Raw genomic sequence first — 24,796 nt, 5'->3', positions numbered from 1 at the left:
GAAAATATTACAGAAATACATGGCAATAACATGCCCACCAAAATTACAATCTTTAGCTTAGCAAGTACAACAGCAAATAGCTGCAATAACCGCTTACAACTGAAGCACTTGTACAGCTTTTATTTTCATCTATGCATATCGCACTTACAGTACTAACAGAAAGTGTTATGGTCCTGTATAAAACCAAACTTTAAATGAAAACCAAATTAATTTTGGCAGCTACCTATTCTCAGCAAAGGCACAACTAAACCGTGATACACACAATAAAAAAGCAACGTTAATGAGTCTAAATCACTGACAAACGTTGGCCATGAAAAAATATGCAAAAACATAATTAAAAAATGTACACCTCACAAATATCTTTTTTTTGTCGAAAACCAAGTGGTCTTTGAGGTAATTTAAATGACAATGCTATTAGTTTACAAACGATGCCAAATTATACAGTGGACGAAACCCGTGGGTAAAACTGCACCAATGATCAGCACAAGCATTTAAATACATGACAAAGTAAAAAAAAGCATGCATTGAAAACAAGTCAGAGGAAATGGGAGAAAAACTTTAATGCTTGTAGCAAATACTTTCCTTTACAGTTTACCAATGCTAAAAAAATATTCAACATTCTCAGCTAGGGCATACAATGTCATATGTACAATTAACATCAGTAGTAGTTGATTCAGCCAGGTACTTTGTTTGTTGCAGGCTGATTGCTAAAATTTAGAAATGACAATTTAGGCGGTTGACCAACACAAAAATGTCTGCTGCATACCATATTTGATCAATGTATTTTAAAGAAAAAATCCAAAAGAATGCACAATTTGGAGATGGATGCTTTGTCACCACAACCGTACAACAGTGCATATGTAACAATTATTTGAACGTTTTAGCATTGCACTCTTTTATCAAGAAATGCACAAAACACCGAATCGATGGGATGACTATAATCACAGCTGGAATTACACCATCCATTATACAAATGTCAGTGCAAAAGCATAATGCAACATCGCAATGGAGGTAATTCGTTAATTCAAGTATCAAATTCCAAACCTGGAAAAAAAACCGTGGATGCCTCACAATTCACAGTCAATTGCAAGACAAACCCTCAGCGAAGATACCAACTAAAATTGTGGACACTACAAAATGACAGCAATCAACCAGTCAACCGCAGATGCACCTAGTCTCAGCAAAGGCCAAGGAAACATTACAAAAAATCTTCTTTAAAAACTTGCATTGCTGCGTTGCTTAGTCAAGATCGTTAAACATGCACAGAGCTGAAAACTCGTTCCTGCCTTTAACCCTCCACCCCCTCAGCATTTGGCACTGACCAGAAATCAGGGAAAAATTATAACTCGAAAGCAAATCCAAAAAGTGATTCTGCAATAGCTGCCACCTTGTTTACCTATAATTAGTGTTCTTATCCCTGAATAGTGTTGTAACGAGGTTTTACTTCATCCTCCCCAGAGCGGTGACGTATGATGGCAGCATCCCAGTAGTCTTAGGTAAAACAAGGCAAAAAAAATCTTCAACGAGGCAGACTTAAACCCAGGTAATATGAAACAAAATAGCAGGTCTTTGCTGCAGGTGGGCTCTTTGCAAAGCTACCGCTCGAAGCAGGCTGTCGGGATGCCGCCGTAGTGGCCATACATCTTAAAGCTCATGTTGTAGGGTCCGCTGAGGAATGGCTTGGTGGAGTCGGCAACCATAGACACCTCGAGGGTCATCGGGGCCTGCGCGGGCAGGATGTGGGCTGCGCCCTGCAGTGCTGAAAGCGGGTAGGCCTGGGTGGCAGGCGCGCATGCAGCAGCCAGGCTCAGGTGCCCAGGCAACATGTGTGACGAAGAAAGCAGGGATGACGACGACGAAGACGACGATGATGATGTTGATGATGAGGAGGAAGTGGTGGACGTGGAGGCAACAGCTGCCACAGCAGAGTGACCGTACATCTGAGTCTGGCCAAACGTTTGTGCCTGCTGTGTCGGATGCGGAAGGTGGCCACTGCTGCCCAGCTGCGGCGACTCGTGAAGATGAACACCCTGCATCAGCTGCAATGAGTGACGGTGGTGGGGGTGGTGGTGCAGGTGGTGGTGAGCATGCTGCTGCGAGCGCTGCTGCGAATGTTCCATCTGTGGCGACTCATGCAGCAGGGCCGGGTGCGAGATCTGCGCCGGCTGTGGGATAAGCGGCAGCGAGATCTGTGGCGATTGAGCGACGTTGGAAGGTTGGAACGCCAGCTCCTGGGAACGGTGCGGCTGGGGAGAGTGGTGGTGGTGGTGGTGGTGAAGGGGGCTCTGTTTGGTTGCTTCCTTGGTGTCGTTCTCATGTGCTCTGCTGGGATAAAATAATCATTTATCATCATTAGTTTTCCACATCACCCACGCAGTGACATTCATGGCACCAGAACAAACGGGTACTTGAGATAATAGCAATATAATCACTCGGTAAGGGAGTGATTGAAGGCCAAATGCAAAGCAAAAAAATAATGCAGTATAGACAATATACATGGAGAAATGAGAAAACATTTGAAATTTTAAACTGTGCTTGGGACCTGTCTCTTTTTTGTCCATTTAATGTAAGTGATGAATGTGTTATCTGAAAAAGTATCTTATATTTAGTCTTAAAATTATTCATTGTGGGTCCATTTCTAATTTGGCAAGCCGTTCGACAACTTTGGTGGCAAAACCCCCAATGCTCGCTCAGTTATTCTTAAGTTTGTCTGCCGTTCATGTCATAAAACAGCTCCATCACCGGAGTGTAATTTGCAGTTTGGAGCATCATTTTGCAATTCCTCTGCCAAATAGTGGGCCTGGGTTGTGTAATGACTTAAAACAGGGGAGTCACACTTGCTACTCAATCTAAAACTGTGACAGGCGATTGCATGCATATGTTGACACACAAAATAATTAACATGGAAAACAAACTCCTTAAATTGTATGAGAAATAAGAACAGGTTTTACCCTTTCTGGCAATACAACAAGTGTTAATAATAATAATTTTATATTTATTTGTAAAGCGCCTTCCACTCATGTCTCAAGGCACCTTTGTAAGATGTTCAAACACCAAATAGGAACCTTTTTCAAGGAATCAGGTCTGTATTAACCACATGTACTTATGGTGAATATGCAAACAAATGCTGATAATTATATATGTGCATTGTCTTTTAAACGGATTGGCCTAGACCCGAGACAGCGTTCTTAATGGCCTAGTTGCGCCAGTGTCAGACCAGCGAACGCTAGAAGGCGAAGAGTACAAAGCCAATGCACGTATCAGAGCATTTGTCACTCGGGGGGGGGGGGGGGGCAGCTCCATCATGGAGCCTTTTGATACTGGCAAAAAATAAGGATCATTAAATGGTGCTGCAATTATTTCATTCAAAAAGGCAGCATAAAATGCCTTTCATTTGTTTTGAGTGTGATTTACATCGGTGGCCACTCTGAAAGCTGCTTTCGAGGCATATCCATAATAAACAATTACTGCATTCAAATTGGTTCCTAAAACAAATGTTCTCTTTCTGAAAATAATATTGAGCTTAATTTTGCATAGATCAGATTGTGCAAACATTTACATTACCGCATCCGTACATATTTGCAAGTTGTCAGTGCTGTTCAAAATAAGCACATCTGTAAACGTCTGTTCTACCATTGCAGAAATCCAACAAACCATATAAAATAACATCTACAAATAGTAATGGCATAATCCTACGTACCAACATGGAGAAATGGGTCAATCATGATCTCACACCAATGTGATGGGCTTATTTTTAATCCAATCTTTAATCTTATACTTTTTGTACTAAAACCAGTTTCTTGAGTATAGTCAATTGAGGATCTCAGCCTGTTCACCAATGACACCAAAAAACATTGCATGAAATTTGGTTTGGCATTTAATTTGGCTATATAGTAGTCCCTCGGTTAACAGTGACATCAGTTAACGGTTTTTCGGTTAAAGTTTCGCTTACCATAGGACCCCATGGCTTCGACTAACATTAACATTTTAGATTAACTAAATGTTTACGTTATGCATGTGGGCGCCAATTTCGGCCAATCGGAGCGCTCATAAATGGACTGAGCATGCCTCAGCCCATCAGTGACGCCCATTTATGAGCGTTTAGACCTCAACTGGCTTTGTTTACATTGTTTTCTGTTTTACATTTAATTCCTAAATTCGATTAACTGTTATTTCGGTTCACAGTAGTTTTCATGGAACGGATTAAAAACGTTAACCTAGGGACTACTGTATTCCAACTCTGAGAATGAAAATATCAGGTCGTCATGCACCAAACATTATTCTTTTATGCCATAGCAAATGGTAAAGTGCTGCCCCCTCCTGTACGGAGCAGGTCACTTGAAGGCATTTTTTTATTTGAAGCTTTCGTGACTGCAAGAACCCATACTCTTTGGTTCTTTCGGTAAAGTCACATAGGTATAAAATAAATCACGACGTTCCGGGCGCAACACAAGCGTCCATCATCAGGAGGGAAAGCATGGTCTGCTGCTTTTATACCTATGTGACTTTACCGAAAGAACCAAAGAGTACTTGAAGGCATCTCTGAAAAATGATTTGGGCCATTCCCTAATCTGAGGACTGCAAGCAATAAAAATGTACACTCCGCCTGATGACATGATGGCAGTAGCACAACAGGGACAAAATAGGGGAAGTATGGCAAGAGGGCCTTACAGCAGCATGAGTTCGATGCATGGAGTCAGGTGGTCCCATGTGTAGCTGGTGAGCCGCTGCAGATGTGAAGGCCACGACGGTGTGAGGTTGAGGCAGATTCTTGAGGCCGCAATGCAAGCAGCCGCCACCTGGGATGGGTAAAACCTCAGGTACGCGTGATCTGCAAGAGGCAATGCACACACCGCAAATGGTCAGTTCACACGACATACCAATTTGCCTTGTGGAATGGTGAATGTAAGGAATGCATCTTCATTGTACTTTAGTACAAAACAAGTAAATCTTCTGAAAATGATTTAGTCATAAGTGTTGTTGGTGAAATTTATTTTATTAAATTAATGTATTTGGTCCAGTGTTTGACAAAAGAACTGTCCTCACACAAAGGCTCCCTCAAATTATGGGCTCCGTAACATAAGACCTATTTAAACAAACTTAATCACACAACACAAAACATCTTGTATGCACAAACATACCTAAAGACTGTGTCGCAGACGGTTTTGCTCAAACTTTAAATAAGTTAGCAAAGGAATGACATTCCTTGAGTGACAGCAGTGTGCCTCAGTTATTTTAAATATCTTTCTCATGATTTAAGTTAAAACTCATCTGCGATCGTTTAAACAGCCGCGATACAAGAGCTATTTGTTTCTTGGGATATTTTTTGTTTAAAATAATCCCAGAAAAAATGGCTTTAAATCACTGGACACCTTTAATAAACAGGTGCCAGCCCCCAAAAATGTAAAGCTTCTGGTACAGATATTGCTTGAGCGATGGTGCAGAGCCCGAAAAGTAGCAGGTGCCTTCAGGGAATTTCTTTAGAAATACTTCCAGAATTGCCAGGCACGGAAGTATCGTCATACTGAAGGTAACACAAATTAGAGTACAGAAGGAAATAAGGAAACCTTCACCTTGCAGAGACACCTCAAGGAAGTAGTGGGTGTACTTCTCCATATAGAAGCGGCTCTTGGCCAGGCCAGGCAGTGGCCAGCCATTGTGCAAGTCCGTCTCATTGACGGCCGAGCACAAGTAGTAGTCGATGAAGTGTGCCGGCGTCGGGAGGCACAGGTTCCACTGGAACGAGTCGAGTAGCAGCAGCTCCATCTGTCGCAGTTCCTGCTTGCCCAGGCGCAGGTTCATGTGGCTCATGAAGCCCAGCGCGTTCAGCTGGTCCAGCTTGGGCACACGGTCCTCCTTCTCCTCGAACTTGCCTTGCACGCGAGCAAGAAGATGACGAAAATTAACGCAAAATTATTTCAATACTCGGTAAGTCATGTAATCCACATTTCTACTACGGCTCTGGCAATGTGAATTGGCTCTGGCCCGGCACTGTGGACCGAGTGCTTGAATTACATTTGTAAGAGGACAAGTTTAAATCCTTGGTAGGGGGTTAACTTAGCACCTCCAGTGTAATGAAGCCAACAATGAATATCCTATGGTGGAATAAGCCCCAGATATGGGTATATCGAATTTACAACACTGCCTCTGGGCTACCAATGAAGATGACCACTGCCCCATCGCTCACTTGAGAGACAATTACTTGTCTTTGGCTTGAATGCCAAAGACAATTGTACAAATGGATTACAAAACATCCATGTCATGTCTATGTATATTCATGTCCCAATGCTGTGTGTGAAGAAATCTCCCACGCAATTTGATGACATTTACGTGGACAGCAAATAAATCATGGGTGCGGCATGAAACGTCCTCGTATACATCTTGCAAAACAAACCGTCTGGACAATATAATATACTTCACGTAGTGACGTATAAAAACACGTTTTGTGCTCTATTACACTCATTGTAAACAAGGGTGTACAATGGCATGGAACATGAGTCACGCAATCACTCTTTTGGAAATGTCAAAAGGGATATATGTCATTGCATGTTCATTAACATTTCCTGTTCAAAGTGTTTACAAAAACTTGATTAAAAACCGAAAGACCTTGGTAGCTATTACTATATCCTTTACTTATGATCAAAGTGAACGATTCAAAAAGTTGTGAGTTACATAATTTTTACGTTTGCCTGAAAAGTCCCCCTTTATTTACAAATTGTAAAAAAAAAAATACGGAAATGCAACGTTATCCTTAAATAAAACACACATGTCTGCCAGCTGAGTTACGCCATGCCAAGCCAATTAACCAGCGCACGCACACATTGCCAATCCAAAAAATGCATACAAATCGCAGTCGCCTCCCGAATCATATTGCTCTGCTCACACGATGCTGCTGCTGCACTCTTATCCCAAAGGCAAAGTGACACTGCATGTACAGGGACTCCTCTACTTACGAACAAGGTTCCAGGTCTGTTCGCAAGTCGATTTGACCTTACGACTCATAGTTCAAACAGGCAACTGAACATACGGACAGGTTTGTTCGTATATCTGAAAGTTCGTGAGTAAAGACGTCCCTATATAGATATTTAAATCCATACCCTGCCTCATTAACACTTTTAAAAAATACATATTGTGAAAGGAAACAAAGTGAAAAGAAACTTGTCAAACCACTCTAATCCAACCATGTTTAGGCAGCTAGACAAGCGGTGATGTGTGCAGTTGATGCGTAGTATGGCATGATCCTGCGACATCGTTCTGCTTTCAGACTTAAAAGGGGCCCACTCCTTACAACTCAGCTGCACCCAAATCCATATTTCAGACATAAAATCTGCCCCTTTAAGTCTTAAAGTGCTACACTACATGTTTCCACACACAGGTGCACTCAAATCCGTGTTGTATTAAAGTGCCAAGCTGCAGTAAAGTGGCATTTAGAGCAGTGATTTGAGGGTTGTGATGTTAAGTCAAATGGGTGTGACACAGGCCAAATGAATTAAAAGACAGCGATGAAAATAATTACCATGCCTAGTTTTAAAAAAGTGAGAACACTACAGTACTTGCTTCATCTTATGCTGTACATTACGAATGTAAGAATTCAACATACTTTAAGTTTGTTTTCTTGTTAATTAAATAACTAAGGCCTTTTGACCAAAGTACCCAGAATGCACCAAATCGTATCCAATGTTAGAAGCCAAGGATTAGCCTAGATACTGCTTGTATGGGTAACCACTATGCATCATACGGGTTGTTTGAGGCAGCTGTGAGGACTACGTTGTGGCTAGCAGAGGGTAGTAAATCAAAATGATATGTTGTACCAGACTATGCTCCCATATATATACATACTCCCCACCTTCACCTCCCTCCCCAATCGGCCAGCATGGTGACGTTTGATGACATAACCTCCATAAAACCTACTATCGGGAAGGCCCTCATCCAGCAGCGGTTTCACAAACACGCTTCATTTACAGTAGATGCCAACCATTTCTCAGCATTGTAAAGCACAAAATACAAAAACCAGACTGATCAGTGGATGCTGGAAGCACATCACTTTGGTTAATAAGGCCCTATAAAAAAAGGATCTATAAAGAAAGGCACACGTCTTGTTTATAAAAAGAGCTTTCTACTCAGGGTCATGCGGCACAAGCACGTAAAACAGATTGCTTGTTAAATCCAATACAAGTGGATGGAATATGTATTCACAGCAAGCACCAATGGCAAAAGGGAACATTGTATTAAAAGAATGCAATTTATGGCAGACAACATCTGGCCAATGGACCTGACACTAAATGTTCACGTAAAGATACCCCCATACGGAGCAATTAATGTTGCACACCGATTCAGACAACCTTAGCACACTCCCCTATTTAAACCGATCGTTTAGAATGCTATAAAAATTCTCAGAAGCACCTCCAATTCAACGATGCGTTGAATCGCTATATATCCTGCATTAACGAGAATGAGACCATTCTGATTTAACAAAAGATCAGGCGGGAATCAAGAATAGATGTTTACTTCCATGTAATGGCCCAACTGATTGTTCCACCATGCTGCATGCACACTTGCATTCGTATATGAGAATGGTTTTGGACATACCATTTAAAACATAGACGAGGTAGTAAACACAAATGTTCACTTAATTGTTCACAAAGGCAAAGTGATATCTAAACACAAACACGAAGCTCAACAACAGCAAAGGCTCTCCCCACTTCAGACGTCGTCTCTTTACACAAGTTATTAAAACCTCTCAAGACAAGAAATGGCATCTACTACAATTTCAGTAGTGCTGTTTGTTGCTGGACATTACCTCTGTGCCTGTGCTCAGCAAATGTGATTTTAAAAAAGTACAATACTGGTAATGTTTCGAAAATCATCAATAATAACTTTAATCTATGTGCGTGATTTGCTTATCTACGTGACGTGTGTAAATATTTACCAACTGCTACAAACGTAAACTATTTAATTGCGTAAAAAAATTACATCTTCATGCCATCACTAACCACACGCAGCCAATTTATACAGCTCAGATCATAAAGACCCCAAGGTTGGGGAGAGGGGAGTCGAAAAACACCACATCAATTAAACTAATGTTCCCAAGTAGATGGTAGAAATTAATGCTTTCACTGCGCAACTGATTTCCGAAATATACTGCGTTCCGCCCCCTGCCCCTCCTCGAATTGCCAAATCATTTCGTGCAGACAGCGCTGCCCCGGGGGCAATCAAAGAGCACGGCAGAGATTCTAGATTTGAAGCTTTCGTGACTGCAAGGATTCATACTCTTAGGTTTTTTCGGTAAAGTCACGTAGGTAAAGGCACGGCAGAGTTTGGAGAGCCGGGGTGGGGGGGGGGTTAACCTCAGCCTGCAGAGAGCAAAGCAGGCAGCAGAGAGCCCCGTCTCCAGGAAGCCACGCTGCTGCAGCATCCCATTTCCCGAGTGGCTGCCAATCATGCCCGAGCGAGCACAATGCAGCGGGCGCGTCCCCGCCTGCCATTGTGCGACTCTCCAGAGGGGGGGGAGCGTGGCTGCATTTGCACTTCAATAGGGTAGGGAGGAGGAGGAGGTGGGGGGGGGAGAACGGCAGCTGCTGCTGCTGTGACTGAGACAGAGATCCCTGAGCTTTAAGCGAGGGCGTGCAAGCGCTGTGGCTGCCACTTGTGTTGGCCTCGTCTGAGCAACAGCTGACAAAGCGTGCTTAAAACGCAGTGAAGCAAGCCTTCTTTTCACACAAACAAAAGACAAAGATCCCCCGTATAGCCGCCTTTAGAGATTCTTTGGGGCAAGTGCTGGTTAGCGGGAACCTATCAAGGCCGGCGTGGCACCCAAGGGTGTGGGGGGGGTAGCCAGCACCACACCCGACCACCTTTGTTTCCCAAGTGGCGATGTTTAACACACTTCATCGGGTACTCAGGTGAGGCTGAGTTGACATAGGAGAAGCCCAAGACCGGTTCAGATAACTCGTGTTGGCCGTGAGCAGGAATCTAACTCGGGTTCGTAGGGCAGCACGCTAACCGCTGCACTACCGCTCCTCAAACACACACACACGCACATACATAAACCAATATAATACTGTACACACAACCTTATGACATTATGTATATAACGGGTAAATATTATAATCATATTTTACTTTTATTCTAACTTGTACTTTTACTTGACGTCAAGTTAAACCTGTCTATTTACAAACGGTGGCTCAAAAATTAATGACAGCCATGCACGGGATACATTTGGAAACTTTACTAATAGAAAAAGGGTTTGTGATAATTTATTATAAACATGATGTATACAAAAGGTGCAAACACGGTCTAGTATAAGTTATTTATGTCGCCACGTTCCTAATGTACGAACAGGAATTACAAGACGACCAAGAGGTATAAATCAGGTACAATATTTGTCATGCAGAAACCCTTGATAGGTCTGTGCAGTGCATGTGCTGCTGGCAGGAAGATTATTGTATGAGGTGCGCCAATTCAGTTGCTGATTTTCCTGCCCTGCAAAAGATAAGCGAGCCTGAATGCTCACACACTTCTGTGATGTTACATATAACTCAGTCCTCAAGGTCACTGTGTGAGCAAACATGAAATAGGTGCTCTAGTCAAAGCCATTTCACGTGGATATTTCTCAGAAAGTCGATAACCTTTATACAGTGATCAATATTTTGTAGGGTGGGGAAAAAAGCACTTGCTCGTGTACATGTTTACCTGTTTACATGAAAACTTTCTTACGAGAGGTATGCTTAACCAAATATTCACATTTAACATGGCTGGAAGTTGTACGTGACACATCAGCTTGGCATTAGCTCAAACTAATTTTCCCTAATATTGCAATTAATGTGCCTGTCAAATTAGATAATTTTCTGCAAAGTCTACAGCAGTGGTTGTATTATCAATGTTCATAATTGCACGCTACACATTACCCACATTAACATTCTCCTGCATACTGTGTTGATAAACGGAGGAGAGAAAACGGCCCTTGTTGCAAGCTATCAAGAGACAACCTTTTGAGCTTCTTGCATTTCAATGGCTCTACAGAGTTACATCGTGGTACAGAGAGTCACACAGCCTTGCTCATCTTGAAAGCCGGCAGAGAAGAGCCACTGAGAGCGTCACAAATAAACGACGTGTTCACACATTAGGAAACCTAGGTTACACGATCGGGATTGGCACAAGATGCCATGATTTTTCATCAACATAAAATAACCCGAATATTTTTCGGCAACATACACCGTCAAATAGAATCTGACGACGATGATATACCTTCGAACGAATTAAGACACAACTTGCGCTCCATAATGCAAGTAAAAATAGCCCGAAGCAGATGTCCTTTACAGTCACAATACATTGTGTTCCATGCAGTTAATTTAAACCTTCACCGACATTCGTTCACGAAATTCACATGAAATGTACAGTATTAGTCACACATGTATCCAAAGAAACTGCACACCAACGCATTTATAAGCATATTGCAGATATTAAATATCCCCGAAATGCACTAAAATTAATTGGTTACACACTAACAAAATGGGAGACCATGCACCTTTGAAGTTCTCTTGACTCGTCAGCCACATTACCAAGTTAAAACTCGGGGAGATAATACAATTGAATACGCCCAGAAAGAGTATATAGCTTAATATTAGATTTTGCAAAAATGGATCCAAGTGACTCCTTCATTTATGAAGTTTGGCAAAACCCAAATATCCATTGGAACCCAGTAAGTGCATTTCAGACATTTCCGCACATTCCAAGTAAAACGATACAAGCTTCCTTTACCCTCACCTCTCGACCTTTGGTTGATGGCTGTACAAGCACTAACAATATTCTCAACCAAGTTACACACAGACACACTTTGTGCTGCAGACTGGCCTTTTACGAACTGTTGATAAGTTTGAATGTGTAAAGCAGGCACAAAATCAGCACGCACCATGCTTTTAGCACAACTTGCAAACGAGCATTGAAGGTAAATGCCAACATTTGTCATTCGTTCTATGGCTCATGTTGACAAAATAAAATGTGAATCATCTGGAGAAGGTTCTTACAACACAGCCATTCACTATTTAGAGATACTGGATCTCTCCCCTCCACAGTCACATCTCAGGCGGTCCTTCATTGGCAGCTTCAGACAAAATCTTGAAGCGATGACGACTTCAGGTGGCATTTTTGAGACTTTTGGTTCTCTTTATGAATAGGAAAAACGGGGTTCTTCATCGCACAGTCGTGTTCTCCAATAATTTGTTTCTCATTGGAGAGTTTGGTAGCGTGATGCGTGGACGTGATGCGCGCGAGGATGGGGAGTCGCCTTTGTCACTGATGACTTAAGCACTCCTGTGACGATTCTCATTGCAGTGTTAAGTTGCACGTCAACATGATGCATGTGTGCTACCTGCCCATACGGGTGAGGTAATGAAAGCTTAGGAGGTGGCTGTCCACAGGGTGTGGGCATCCACTTCCCCCAGCTGTTCCTGGCTAGTTTGCGGATTACGTTTTTGCAACTCTCCATCTTGGCAGCAGTATTCATCGGATGTTGGCTGTATGCGAGGCTGTGATCCAGAATCACTTTGAAGTATTTGGGGAAGTCCTCAAGCCCGAGTTCAGTACCACGTAAGAAGTTATTCAGGCGCTTATTTGCATGCCAGTTTCTCAGATGGAAGGCAGAGACCACTGATTTTAAAAGACAGAAAGTTGTAATATTTTACTTTTCCTTCATCCCCTGAACTAAATATTCACTTTAATACATTTTCAACGACTACAATTTTACTTAATTTGTGTAGAAAAGTTTTCTTAAAAGAAAATAAAGGTGTACGAGAAACATGACAAGAAAATAGGTACAGTAATTCCAATTCTGATTCGTAAAATCACTACCCAAGTAACTGCCAAGTAATTGTAGCAAGAAAACAAATCTAAGCCTCACAATGCCCTGGTACTTTTTTGCAATGTTTAGTAGTACTGTAAAAAAAATATAACACTACAATTCTTTCAGTCTTTTTCATTCAAAGCCTGCTGCTTAAAGATTCTAACTTTTAGAACTATTGTCATACGGCTCACAAAACTGAGGAGCATTCTGCACTTTGATGTGAAAGGCCAACAATTAAAACCACTCCTTGCTCGTGGAGGTAAATCTTATTTTTGCAGGGAGGTGATAAAGTGAATAGCAGCAGGGAAGTGGTTGTTGGTGGGGTGGGCAGAAGAGGCTGTAATCAGACACCTGCTTTTATTGCCACCTACGGTCCCCTTCCCTCCTCTTGGTAGGAAATAAAAAGGCACTTTACTGAAGACAGCTGCCCAGCGACGGGTCCCTGCTGCCTTGAAAGCCCAACGAATAAAAAAGGCAAGGTGACCCCAATCAAAGAGCCTAAAACAGACAAAAACTTTGCTCCCCTGCATGTGAAAATTCAGCGATTTGCCCATTCAGGAATGCCGGGGAAGTTTTGCATGAAGCCACCGTTTTTGATGGGTGTCCAAAATGTGCAGTCAGCTGCGAGCGGTGCTGGTGGCGTCTGTGCTGATGTGTTTGTAGTAGCAGGAGGCTGCGGGAAGAGTCCGGCAGCATTTTTAATTATCTGCCAAAAGTGCTGACCAGCTGGCACTGCAGGAATGCAGCCACCAACAGCACGATTCGAAAGCATGTAAAAACACGGCCTGTGGGTGCAACAAGGCCACAAGAACCATTTTAAACGAACCCATAGGATGGTCTCACAATGCAACGTAGAAGTGGTGCTATAATAGCCGGCTCAATGTGTGGCTGCAGCAGCCTGCTGTCACTGCAGTTAAAGTCCGCGTTAACAAAACAAACATTACGGGTCAATCATAAGAGTGTTTTCAGCAGCTCGTTTTCTTCCCTCGTGATTTGGACTCCCCGTCTTGCTCTTTTACCAAGACGAGGCAAGCAGGATGTATTTAACTGCAGAACCTTTAAATTTGTTTTCGCAATGCATATTTGTACAAAGTGCTTGGAGCAGGGAAATGTATGATGCAGTGGTAGCTCCGAGACGAATTCCTGCTATCATAGCCACATGCTGGTGGAAAGACCAAAAGCTAGACGTGACAGCAGTTTGGTAAACATAGTGCAGGAAGTCAGGTTTTGTTTGTACAGATAAGCATGTTGAGCTAAAGCCAGACAAAGGGGGTGGCCTCACTCCTGTTGGCAGGAAAGCAGCTGATCGGATTGCAGCCTCTCACATAAATGCAAACATTCCCTTCCAGCCCAAGTTAGTGGAGGGATACATCAGCCCAAAAAGAGCAGTGTGCATTGTGTCACCAGAGAAAGCAGAATGCGTGGATTTTAGAATACAAAACTATTGTGGTGGACAATTAAACTATAGTGAGATGATAAACTTAAATTATTTACAAAAAAAGTAGCAACGTTTAGTCTGTCAGCCTGGGAAACTAAAAATAAATTGTGCATTCACAAATAGTTTCGACGGGAGTGCTCTTGTCAATAACATCTGGCCACCCACCAGTATTTGTTTAAGAATTCTGACTCTGCTCACGAGGCCCAAAAGGTTGAAAATGGTCCTAAATTTGGTTGTTTAAACAAATGCTGCTGGATAATATTGATCTGGAAGGCCTGGAGGCTGACAGTCACATTTTTTTTGTATCCGGTGATACAGAATGGAGGTCAATTTATTTTCCTGTAATGCTCCACAACACCATGTGTCTTATACTAAAGAGTGAATCAAAAGCTGCATTCAAATGAATGAAGTACTGCAATATACACAATTGTTTACAAACAAATACTTTACTACACTCAGACCTTTATAAAAATAAGCGTAATAATATTAAGGTTATAAAGTTTCGTTCTGAATAGGAATTTTGCACTGATTTTACGAATGGATCATTTAAGGGTATGTCAAAAACCACCCTAATGGGGCTTTTCTCGAGCTCGCTTTGGTGGAAGCCCTTCCCACCATCAGTGTTGAGAGCAGTACTTGCAGTGCTGTACCTTTACATGACAAAATAAATGTCCCTAATAAAAACTAGATTCGAAGAATGTCGCTAATGTTCGCTTGAAAATATATGTTCACCACGGATATATTTTCTGCTATTTTAAACATTTGGAATCGTCTTAGGTTGTAACAATCCGTGTAATTCCATGCCATATTTGGTTTCAATTAGAAGCAGGAAGACTCGCTCCGCTTATTCGAATCAATATATATTCGTATAAGTTGAAAAAATTGCCATTTTCAAAAACAGAATGGGTTCCATTCAGCTCTTACCACTGGTGCCATGTGATGGTGATTTATGTATTGCATTACCATTTGTTAATGACTATAACTATCTGTAATTGGATATGATAATAACTGTCTGTAATTGGATCAATCAATCATGTGGTTTATTGAGAACTAGCTTTACTACCCAGCTTCGCCCGGGACTTGGATTCACCACGCCCGGCCGCCTTTGTCTCCCCAGTGGCGATGTTCACACACCACACCACTTACCGGTACTCGTTTGAGGCTAGGGGAGGCCCAGGAGCGGTTAATATAATCGTCAAAGGTGGTGGTCGTGAGCGGGAATCGAACTCGGGTCGCCAGGTTCGTAGCGCAGCGCGCTAACCACTACACTACAATGCGTTACGCTTCCACGTGCGCGGGTCACATGACAGATTTAACGTCGCAACTCACTTGCCGTGCAAAAAATGTATGCATTATTGAGCTCCCCCCCCCCCAAAATTTCAGTCGCATGTCGGGAAGCACGCTAAACATTTTGAACAGACACATAATCACAACTTTGCAATTTATATATACACTGCTTCCAAAAATTACTCAATCTAAAAATATAAAGGACAAATACATTATCCTTTTGGTGAGTATCATCCAATTTCTTCAAAGGCCAAATGCATGCTTATCCATCCTATAGATATTCTAAATATTTGTTTGAATAAATGGCACATGTCTATACAACATTTAATGGACACCCATGTATCAACATAAACAAAAACATGTTCGGGGAAGATATTTAAGAATGAAATGCCTCAAATTGCACATTTACTCTGATATGACACACTTAAAAAATTATGATTGTGGTGATATCATTCAGATACAATCTAAGTAAAGTTACATACTGCCAACACAAGCCCTCGTTCACGGGACATTTCCTAACCATATGGGTAAAACATTTTACAAAGGTAACAAAAGTAACTAAATTTGCAAATGTTATTTGTAATGATCTTCAAAACTACTCTAAAATAAACGAATTTTCACATTTACAACAGTGATTAATTTAGTGGTTAAAAACTGAATACTGTATTGGAAAATAAAAATTTGGAAATATATAATAAAGTAACTTAATGACATTTAAACCATCACTAAATGGATACACATCTCTTGTCTAGGCTTCACCTACAAATAAATAATGAAACAGTTTTAAATAACAAAATAATGCTAAATTTTAAAGGCAACTTTTGTGTAATATACAAAGGTTCTAATTGCGGTAACTACACTACACTTTGGGCCCACCTATCAGAGTTGGGTTTGGGGCTACAGCTGGCATCAGTGTCAAGTGATATACGACCCCCCCCTCCGCATTCACAAATCCACAATGACCAAGGTGGAAAAGTACGGTCAAACAACCTCCGTAAACAACATTGCATGAGGCCTTCGTCCAACATTGGGATGAATAATGGCTGCAATTGTTTTACTTCTATTTAAAGATTCCGATTTCTGTTTGCATCAACATGACAGCATGAGAGAATGAGTATCAAGGCAGCAGACTCCAGGCTCAAGGTCTCAAGCAAGTAATGCTCATGGATTTACCAAACCATCCATTCTCTACTTTGGCTCATCGCTGCTCTGTCTGACCGTGCACAGCCACTGTGAGAAACTATTTTACACTGGTGTAAAATGGAAACTCTCTCCCACAAGTCCTTGAGAAAACAGGGACAGCAACGTACACCCTCACCTGCTTTCCCTGAACTCCCCAGGAATGCCCATTCGTAATGGAAATTCCCCCATGGATGCTAAAAAAGGGTCGACTTCAGTGAAAACACACTGGATTATAATTGCTTTTCAAGAAATGTCAAACAACATTTAAGTTGTGCACACACAACATTTTGATCTTGTTCAAGTAATTAAATTCCTTCTTCCCATTTATATTTTCCATCAATTTACTTGCACCACATTACATATGGAAAGCATATTAATGTTTTCTTTTATGTAGTGGATACGGATACGAAAAGTAGCACAACACAACGACGCAAAGCCAAGGCTTCTTGCCAAGTTGTGATCTGCATCCGATTTGCGAGATAAACTGGAACCATTCAAAAACATTAACATCCCTGACACTATTTTGGAAGTCGGTTGTTGTTATATATATGGACGAGAAATCCTGCCCCATAGCACACGATCAACAGATTTACTTGGAATAACGAGTGAAGGGGAGCACAGCAGAGATGGCAAGTGAAAAATGGCTCTCAAACGTTACGGCTTAGGCCACAAAGACATTTTACCAACCCATGTCTTGGCCCCTGATATAATTAACACAAACAAGCAAACAAATAAAATGACAAAATGATCCACAGATAAACAGATACTAGTAGACCAAAACAAACATAAATTATTTATTTTTCAATCAAGTAAATAAACAACTATTCCAATTATATGAATAATAAATGAGTGCATCTAAGGCTGGTATTGAGGGGTGGAAATCATCACTAAAATAGAAAAGTTAAATTTGATGCAATACAGCACAAACTTAAGTTTGCTTTGTGCAAAAATAATTTGCAACTGTACTGAAAGCAATCCAAGCTCCCAATTGATTTTGCGATCCACACACATGCAGTGCTTTCCCTATAAGAGTTTATTTGGCAAGATTTTTCCCCCTGCAGATCACACATAAAAGACAAATCAAACAAGTCCCATAGGAAAAAGCTGCCAAAGTTGCGACAATGTGAGAAAATTCAGGACTGAACAAATGAGATTGCGGGGGGGAATGTTCTTGCTAATGGGTACAAGCAACCATAGAAGTCCGATGCCCATATGCCACACATGGCACCAGCCCGTTGGGCCATAAAGCTCACCCTGATCCACGAATCTAATTATTGCAGGCGCCTAGAGTCACAGCTGATTGCTCAGCCATGCACACCCCTCCAGCCACTATCTGCGCATGAATACCATCAGACTGCCAGAGATTCTATTCAGCACGTGGGGGAGGCTCCGTCTGGGATGGCGTGGCATATAAAAAGGCAGGACCGGACCATATGGCTTTCCTCTCTGCCGACTCCAATTGAACAATGGAGGCTTCGCTTCCTACACAATCTCCGCATATAATTAAGCTCAAACGCAGCTCACTTTCAAGCCTATTTCTTTTTTGGAGCATTTCGCTTCAGCAAATTCATTTGTCACTTAATGGCATTCAAAAAGCCAAAGAGATGCGCCATGTGAGAGTAAAAAGGTACAGGACACATTCACAATGGAAGCCACAGACAGTAAATCACCAGGAACATCCTTAAAATATTAACTATTTCCAACTTTATACCATAATCAGATTAAACACACAAACAACTGTTGTGCATCCTGTAGCAAAACCACAAAAATGATCAATTAATTATCTTGCGAAACCATCAATGGCCAATTGTTTGTGGTTTCTGAATAAAACTGCAAATATGTTAAAGGCAGGGATACAATTTGGGACTTGCGGTGAATAGAGCTAATGTTAAAATAAACCAACATTTAGAACTTGTTGACAACCACTCCTGTAGAAAACAGAATTAAGGTTGAATTACAATGGCCACTTCTTCTGGCATTCTGGTTTCATGTCATGGAAGAATGAACAAGACAAGTTTCTAGAGACCCTCAGGATATCCCCTGTGAAGCCCCCTCCAGCCCAGAGGCACACATTAAAAAAGCATCATTGTTGGAACCGTGAAAACGTGAACCCCCACGAATCACCTCCAGCCAGATATGGAAAGGCAACACTAATCAATGCGATAAGAAAAAAAACAGCATTTGAATGACACCACAATTAAGTTTCCCAGAGAAGCAATTTGGGTTTTTTTTCCGGCATGCTTCACTTGTTTTCCATTACTTTGTAAATAGGCAAAATATATTCTAAACAGTCGCTTAAAATGAAACAGCTATATATGAACCTTATGGCGGGACCCCGGGGTCCCAAATAAACGAAAGTCAAAGTCGTAATTAATTAATTTTGGCGACTCCGTCCCACCGCGCACAAACGCTGCAACCCACCTAGCACGGATCATTCTGTTGTCATGTCAAGCCCAGCGAGGACAAATGCGCAGAAGAGCTGAACAAGTGAATGCACTCCATGCTCGGGTATGGGCAGGATCATAAGTCTCATCCAAAACTGCTCAAATTGCCTACACGACTTAAGTCCTTTATTTGTCATAGTGGTATGCATAATACAGTGAAACTGCTCTCTTATCTTCATTATAATTTGTGACCTACCAATATCTGCAGCCAGGATCAATCGCTAACAATCCTAATACCTGCAGATAATTAACAGATGAGATGCGTTGCACCGTTAATTCCTCCTGTTTGATAATACTTCTCTTGTCCGTAATGCATCGGTGCAGATAGGTTTTTTTTGCGGTTCAGCCAGTCCCCACATACCGCTCGTATCAATGCGTATAAGAGCAGTAGTACTCTGTAGAGGAACGTTGATATGAACGCTTGTTACAATATGAACAGCGCATTGAAAACGCGTAATATTTTACGTACTGTTTACAAAGTGTGTTCACAAATCGACACTGAGAAAAACGATGATTGACAGAGGGGTGTAAATTATTTTAATTATTTTTCGATAGTTTATTTAAATAGAGGTACTGCAGGTAAGTAGTTTTCAGTTTTAAAGGCATAGTTTACCAAGACAACACTTGCCACCATCCTTCAAACCCATTGGTGAAAAAAGAGCAAAGTTTTTGTTTACATTATAATATAATGTTTATGCGAGAGCTGGGGGCTTATGGGACCCTGGTGTCACGCCATAAGGTTCATATATTTATAAAAAAAGTGAGGTGATGCATGGGTGAAAAGATCAATCAGATAATGTCCAGGTACAACTCATTCTGGGAAAATAACCAAAACCACTTGCACAATTTAACAGTGAAAACACGTGAAACAGAATTTGAAATAGAATAAAAAATAGACACGTGCAAAAAAACATGCCGAAGAGAATCAGAAGGGAAGAGCTCTTACTTGCTAGCACAAGGCAGGAAAGGGAGACAATGTAGAGCTGCTTGACGGAGATGTCGTAACGGTCCATGAAAAGATCCAGCAGGTAGACAGCCAGGTGGCGCGCCGTCGGGCAGAGCTTGAAGCGGTTGCTCAGTATTGCCAGCAAGTCGGCAAAGAATCTCCGCAGGCTGATCTGGGGTGACTGCGCCCTGTACGCCGGCAGCTTCAGCTCCTGCATGCGTCAGCCACACACAACCAGACCACACCAGAGGCCACAATGCATCACCTCTTTAAAACTCACGGCACAATTAAAAAAACCGGTTTGCCAAATTGTTAGGGAATGCCTGCAACACACCTACAAACCTATCATCCCCCTTCTTGGATTAAAACTTTCACGACAGTATCTACAGGGGTGGGGGGGGAAGTAATGTTATATTTAATATAATTCATCAGCCTGTTTTTAGTTACATTGCATGCAACACTTTTGATACATTTTCCTTAAAAGTTTAGTTCATTTCGTCACCTAGGAATTACATATTACCGGAATGATTTTTTTTCTTTGGAAAATAAAGTTGATCAAATGTTTACAAGTTATTTTCCAGTTTTTCGATCATTTGTTTTTATGCAATTCAGCAGTACTTCTTCGTCTAGAATTCACATAAAATATGTAACAATTATTTTTATACAATCCTTTAAGTTTATAGGCACTATACTGAAATATTATGTTTGTTCAGTAAATGTTGTATTCTTAAAAAAAAAGTCATACATATCCAGCCATACAGAGAGGGCTAAACACAAAAATTAAGACAAAATACCCGAAGCTGCTTTCCTTACAAAACGCAGGACAGAACACCATGTTTTCTCCGGATGACCTTTTGCCCTGGTCCTTCAGAAGGTCGGATGTATTAAAACCTCTTCATTTGCTGCTGTGAGCGCCTCTAGGCACAACTGCATGGTCCACTGCCACCAGAAAATGTGTCTCGGGTAATCCTTTACTTGGAAACCAGGACACTTAGGTCACCCAGAATTGGGCCCTATTCCAATCACCATATGCACACAGATACAGTACATTACACATCAATTCAACTATATAGCTGACATTTCCGGGACACAGATAGTTTAAACCACATGGAAGAAACGAAGCAGATTCATATGAAACAACTACATGCTGGTAGCAATGCCTGCCTTTTAAGTGCCATTTTCACAACAGAACCCTCAATGTATTCATTCATATTACAGATTATAAAATGCAATTAAATAATTTGGACCTGCATCTGGCAGATTGATAACCACAGAAAAATATTGGACAATGTGGCAACATGCTGAAATTATTAAAAGTTTAGTTTAGATTTAAGACCATAGTGGCAGCCTCCCCCATCCTTGTGTGCCGAGTGGCCTGTGTAATCATGTTTCCAATCACAGGGTCACTCTCAGCTGTTTGGGAGAGCCTGCCATGCCTGATTGATTACAGTGGAGCTGTCGCCCTATTGAGTAGCCAGATGAGCTAGCACCGAGCAGGGAGGAGGAAAAAATTAAGGCACACCACTTTTCCCTTAATCTGTGATTGCAGACCAGGCAGAGTGAAGGGAGGGGACGCCGTCACACCCTACTCACACAGCACTGGAATAATTAGCCCACCATTACATCCCATTCATTAACATCATTACAAAACACCACATGGGATTTCAGTACCATTTTGTTAAAGCAATTTCAGGCAGCAATTTGAAGTTATTATGTTTTTAAATTGGGGCCTAAAATGCTCGCAAACACATTCTAAACACAAGTACGACAAATAAATCCATACGTAATTTCTATAATTCACAGGCGAGACCTTTATTATATAAAATGATGATGAACCTTAACTGCAGAATATTTAGAAAATTATGCTAAAAGGACCAACCCATGACTTGCCAGATGTCCATGTGATATGCTGCTTCAGCAGTATTTTTAATTACGGGTATTTTTCTTCGTAAACCACTATGCTTTTCATGTACTTCCACAGTGTGGATTTGAAAATGTTCCATGTAGAACGAATTAAATCCTCGTATTCCTCGCAGTGAGACATTTAATAAAATGGTGCACCGAGATTAGTGTGGAAAAAATATTTCCAACACTGTTTTGGGGATGGCTCTAACTTGATAGTTAACACTAAATCCAAATCTATTACACTGGCTCAATAACCACTTGGAATTCAGAAAATGGGCGAGTTATATTTTTTTAAATAAAATAATGCCCTGACCACACCTGAGTTGGCTGAGTGTCTGACAATGCACAACAGAAATTTCCACCCCACCCACTTGCTTTTCATGTAAAAAAAACTCCATTTAACTTTACGACCAGTTGTGAATTTCATTCTTACTGTGCTCTGTAGCAGTGCTAATGCCAACCACCGCTTGCACACACAACGCCTTAAAAAACTCATTAATCTTGTGGTGCTGCGTTGGCAATATCGAATACGTCAATTAACACTGCCTAAAAATAAAACTATATATAGAACTATGATCGGCTTCATTTCGGTAAATGGCCCTTCTTCATAGCATATGACGCACAATGTGTTGAGTTAAACACAGTGATCTTCAACGGCAAGATTAACAATTCCTACTCTTCAAAGTCACTCAAATATTCGGTCACACAGGTTCACCACAGACCAAGCAATAAAACACTTCACACTGCACATAAGCTTGCGCCCTGACCGAGATGAGTGTTTGAACAGCTGGCTGTAACGCAATGAAGGCATATGGCCAACGATTAAAAAAAGCCTCCTCTCTAAAGGCCGCGGATCAGGCATTCGCAAGAGATAAGCAGTTTACAGTGGGCATCATGTACGGTGTAAATCAAGGACTACTCAAATGACTTTAGTGCACTTAAACGTCAGTAATGTGGCAATGATGTGAGTATTGAGCCAGGATTCAACACGGCTGACCGCCGCGTAGTGGTAACAACAATCCCTGTAAAGCATCAAACATGCGTATGTGTGGTCATTGACGAGTCCGTGTTGAGGATCCACATTCCAATGGCGAGGACCGGCATAAACATGAAATCATTGTTTGGCTTAGAACATGACATTTATTAAACTCGTTAACTTCCCGGTATAGCTCGTCAACTCTTAACTATACTTTAGATTCCAATTTGCTGTGTATATGTTTTTCTTGCTTCGTTTTAAAGTATATTAACTTCACTTTGTACGTGCCATTAATTTAATTGACGATCCTTTGTCAAGCCACTGCTGGATCACGGCCTCCATACACCAGATCGTTCACTGGGGATTCGTTATAGCGATACTGCGCTGGTCCATATGCTGGTTGGTAGCTGGTGTGCCAACAATCGGTTTAGATATCACTCGCCACTGATTTATTAAGCCTCGACCCAGATGGCCGGGTTCACAGCGCGCTGCGCTAACCACCGTGCCACCATTCCTCCCTTTTGTGATACATTGCTTAGTATATTAATCACCGATATTTACACAACTTTATTCTAAACCTGCATTCATACCCACTAGTAATTTTAGATGTCTTCCATTAAATTCCCTTAAGAGTACAACAACACACCCATGCACGCGGCACTTTGTAACATGTATATTAAAATCGTCACTCTATACTGTGAATAGTCTTTCATGTTTATACCCTATCCTGTATGGTATTGATATTCAATTCTCATTCGAGACGCTCAATGAGTTATGCTCGTGAACAACAGATCAATTGATGGAACCGATTTAATTAATTAAACATAACCGCGTGGCAGCGTTAAACACACAAAACCCAGTCTCAAATCGTCGGTATAATCTTGATTTGTCAAAGAGAGGCACAACTTGAAGACATCGTCAAGGACGCGCGTTTACACTAAGCGACTACGCTTAAAACAAAACATTTATCGAACGTTCTTTGTGGATTATCACCCTCCCCGGTCTGGGACAAAGCGCGTGGCCAGGTTTAAAAGGCCCCCCTTTTGTTGTTTCCGTGCCGGCCACGTTTACATTCCCCACCACGCACCCGCGCCGCCCTCGCGCTTCCGCGCACGCCATTGGCCGGAGCGCAGGCAGCGAGCCGCCGCGACGCGTTCCGATTGGCCAACGCGACACGCCGCAGCCAATCGGCGCGCAGCGCCGCCTATGCGGCGTGGAAAATCGAGAAAGTCAAAACCGATGCTTTAATGAAACGAGTGGAATTCACGAAATAAAGCGACGCGCCGTTCGGTTTTTTTCTGTATATACAACGTAACAGCGAATTGATGTTGTTAGGAGGAAACCACCACCACACACACCTTGAGCCGGAGCGTTTGGTTAACGTCGGCCGCGAGCTGCCCCTTCCACCAGAGTGCGTCGCGGTCCATGCTGCCATGTGCGTTGCGCCCCGCCGAGCCTCCGCTGCCGCGCGTCAAAAGTCGCCCCACGCCCGGAAACGGAAACCGGTGCCCTGCACCCCACCCCCCCAGCGCGCGCGCGCGCGCGGTGTCGCCGAGGGAGGGAGGGGGGAAAGTGGTTGGGAGGGGACTTGAGCGGTGTAAACCAATAGGATGTGGGGATAAGAAGAGGGTGGGGCGTGGCTTGAGTTGTCTAAGCCCCGCCCTAACCCGGGTGCATGTGAATAGGGGGGAGCTTGGGGGTGGGAGCTTGGTTGGGAGCCTGGGGGCTTGGGGGGATGAGAGCTTGGGGGGGGGGGCTTGGGGGGTGGGAGTTTGGT

At 42.1% G+C, this 24,796-nt stretch overlaps 1 protein-coding gene across 2 annotated transcripts; it reads right to left on the bottom strand.

Moving 5' to 3' along the window:
- Positions 1-535: 535 nt before the first annotated feature.
- Positions 536-24,529, bottom strand: LOC144717675 (cyclin-J-like). 2 transcript variants are annotated; one of them, XM_078593218.1, is made up of 5 exons: positions 24,378-24,529; positions 20,139-20,349; positions 5,574-5,873; positions 4,672-4,831; positions 536-2,325 (listed from the first exon to the last, which is right to left on the bottom strand). In XM_078593218.1, exons 1-5 carry the CDS (start codon positions 24,444-24,446, stop codon positions 1,596-1,598), a joined length of 1,470 nt encoding a protein of 489 aa, XP_078449344.1. In that variant the 5' UTR covers positions 24,447-24,529; the 3' UTR covers positions 536-1,595. The 2 variants fall into 2 exon arrangements, with proteins under 2 accessions (XP_078449344.1, XP_078449345.1); XM_078593219.1 differs by having other exon boundaries at positions 536-2,322.
- Positions 24,530-24,796: the final 267 nt, after the last annotated feature.

Source organism: Lampetra planeri, chromosome 4 (genome assembly GCF_965212315.1).
Source record: "Lampetra planeri chromosome 4, kcLamPlan1.2.h2, whole genome shotgun sequence".
Lineage (NCBI taxonomy): Eukaryota > Metazoa > Chordata > Hyperoartia > Petromyzontiformes > Petromyzontidae > Lampetra > Lampetra planeri.
Note: the sequence above shows the minus strand (reverse complement) of the source record. Positions and strands in the feature narration are given on the sequence as shown.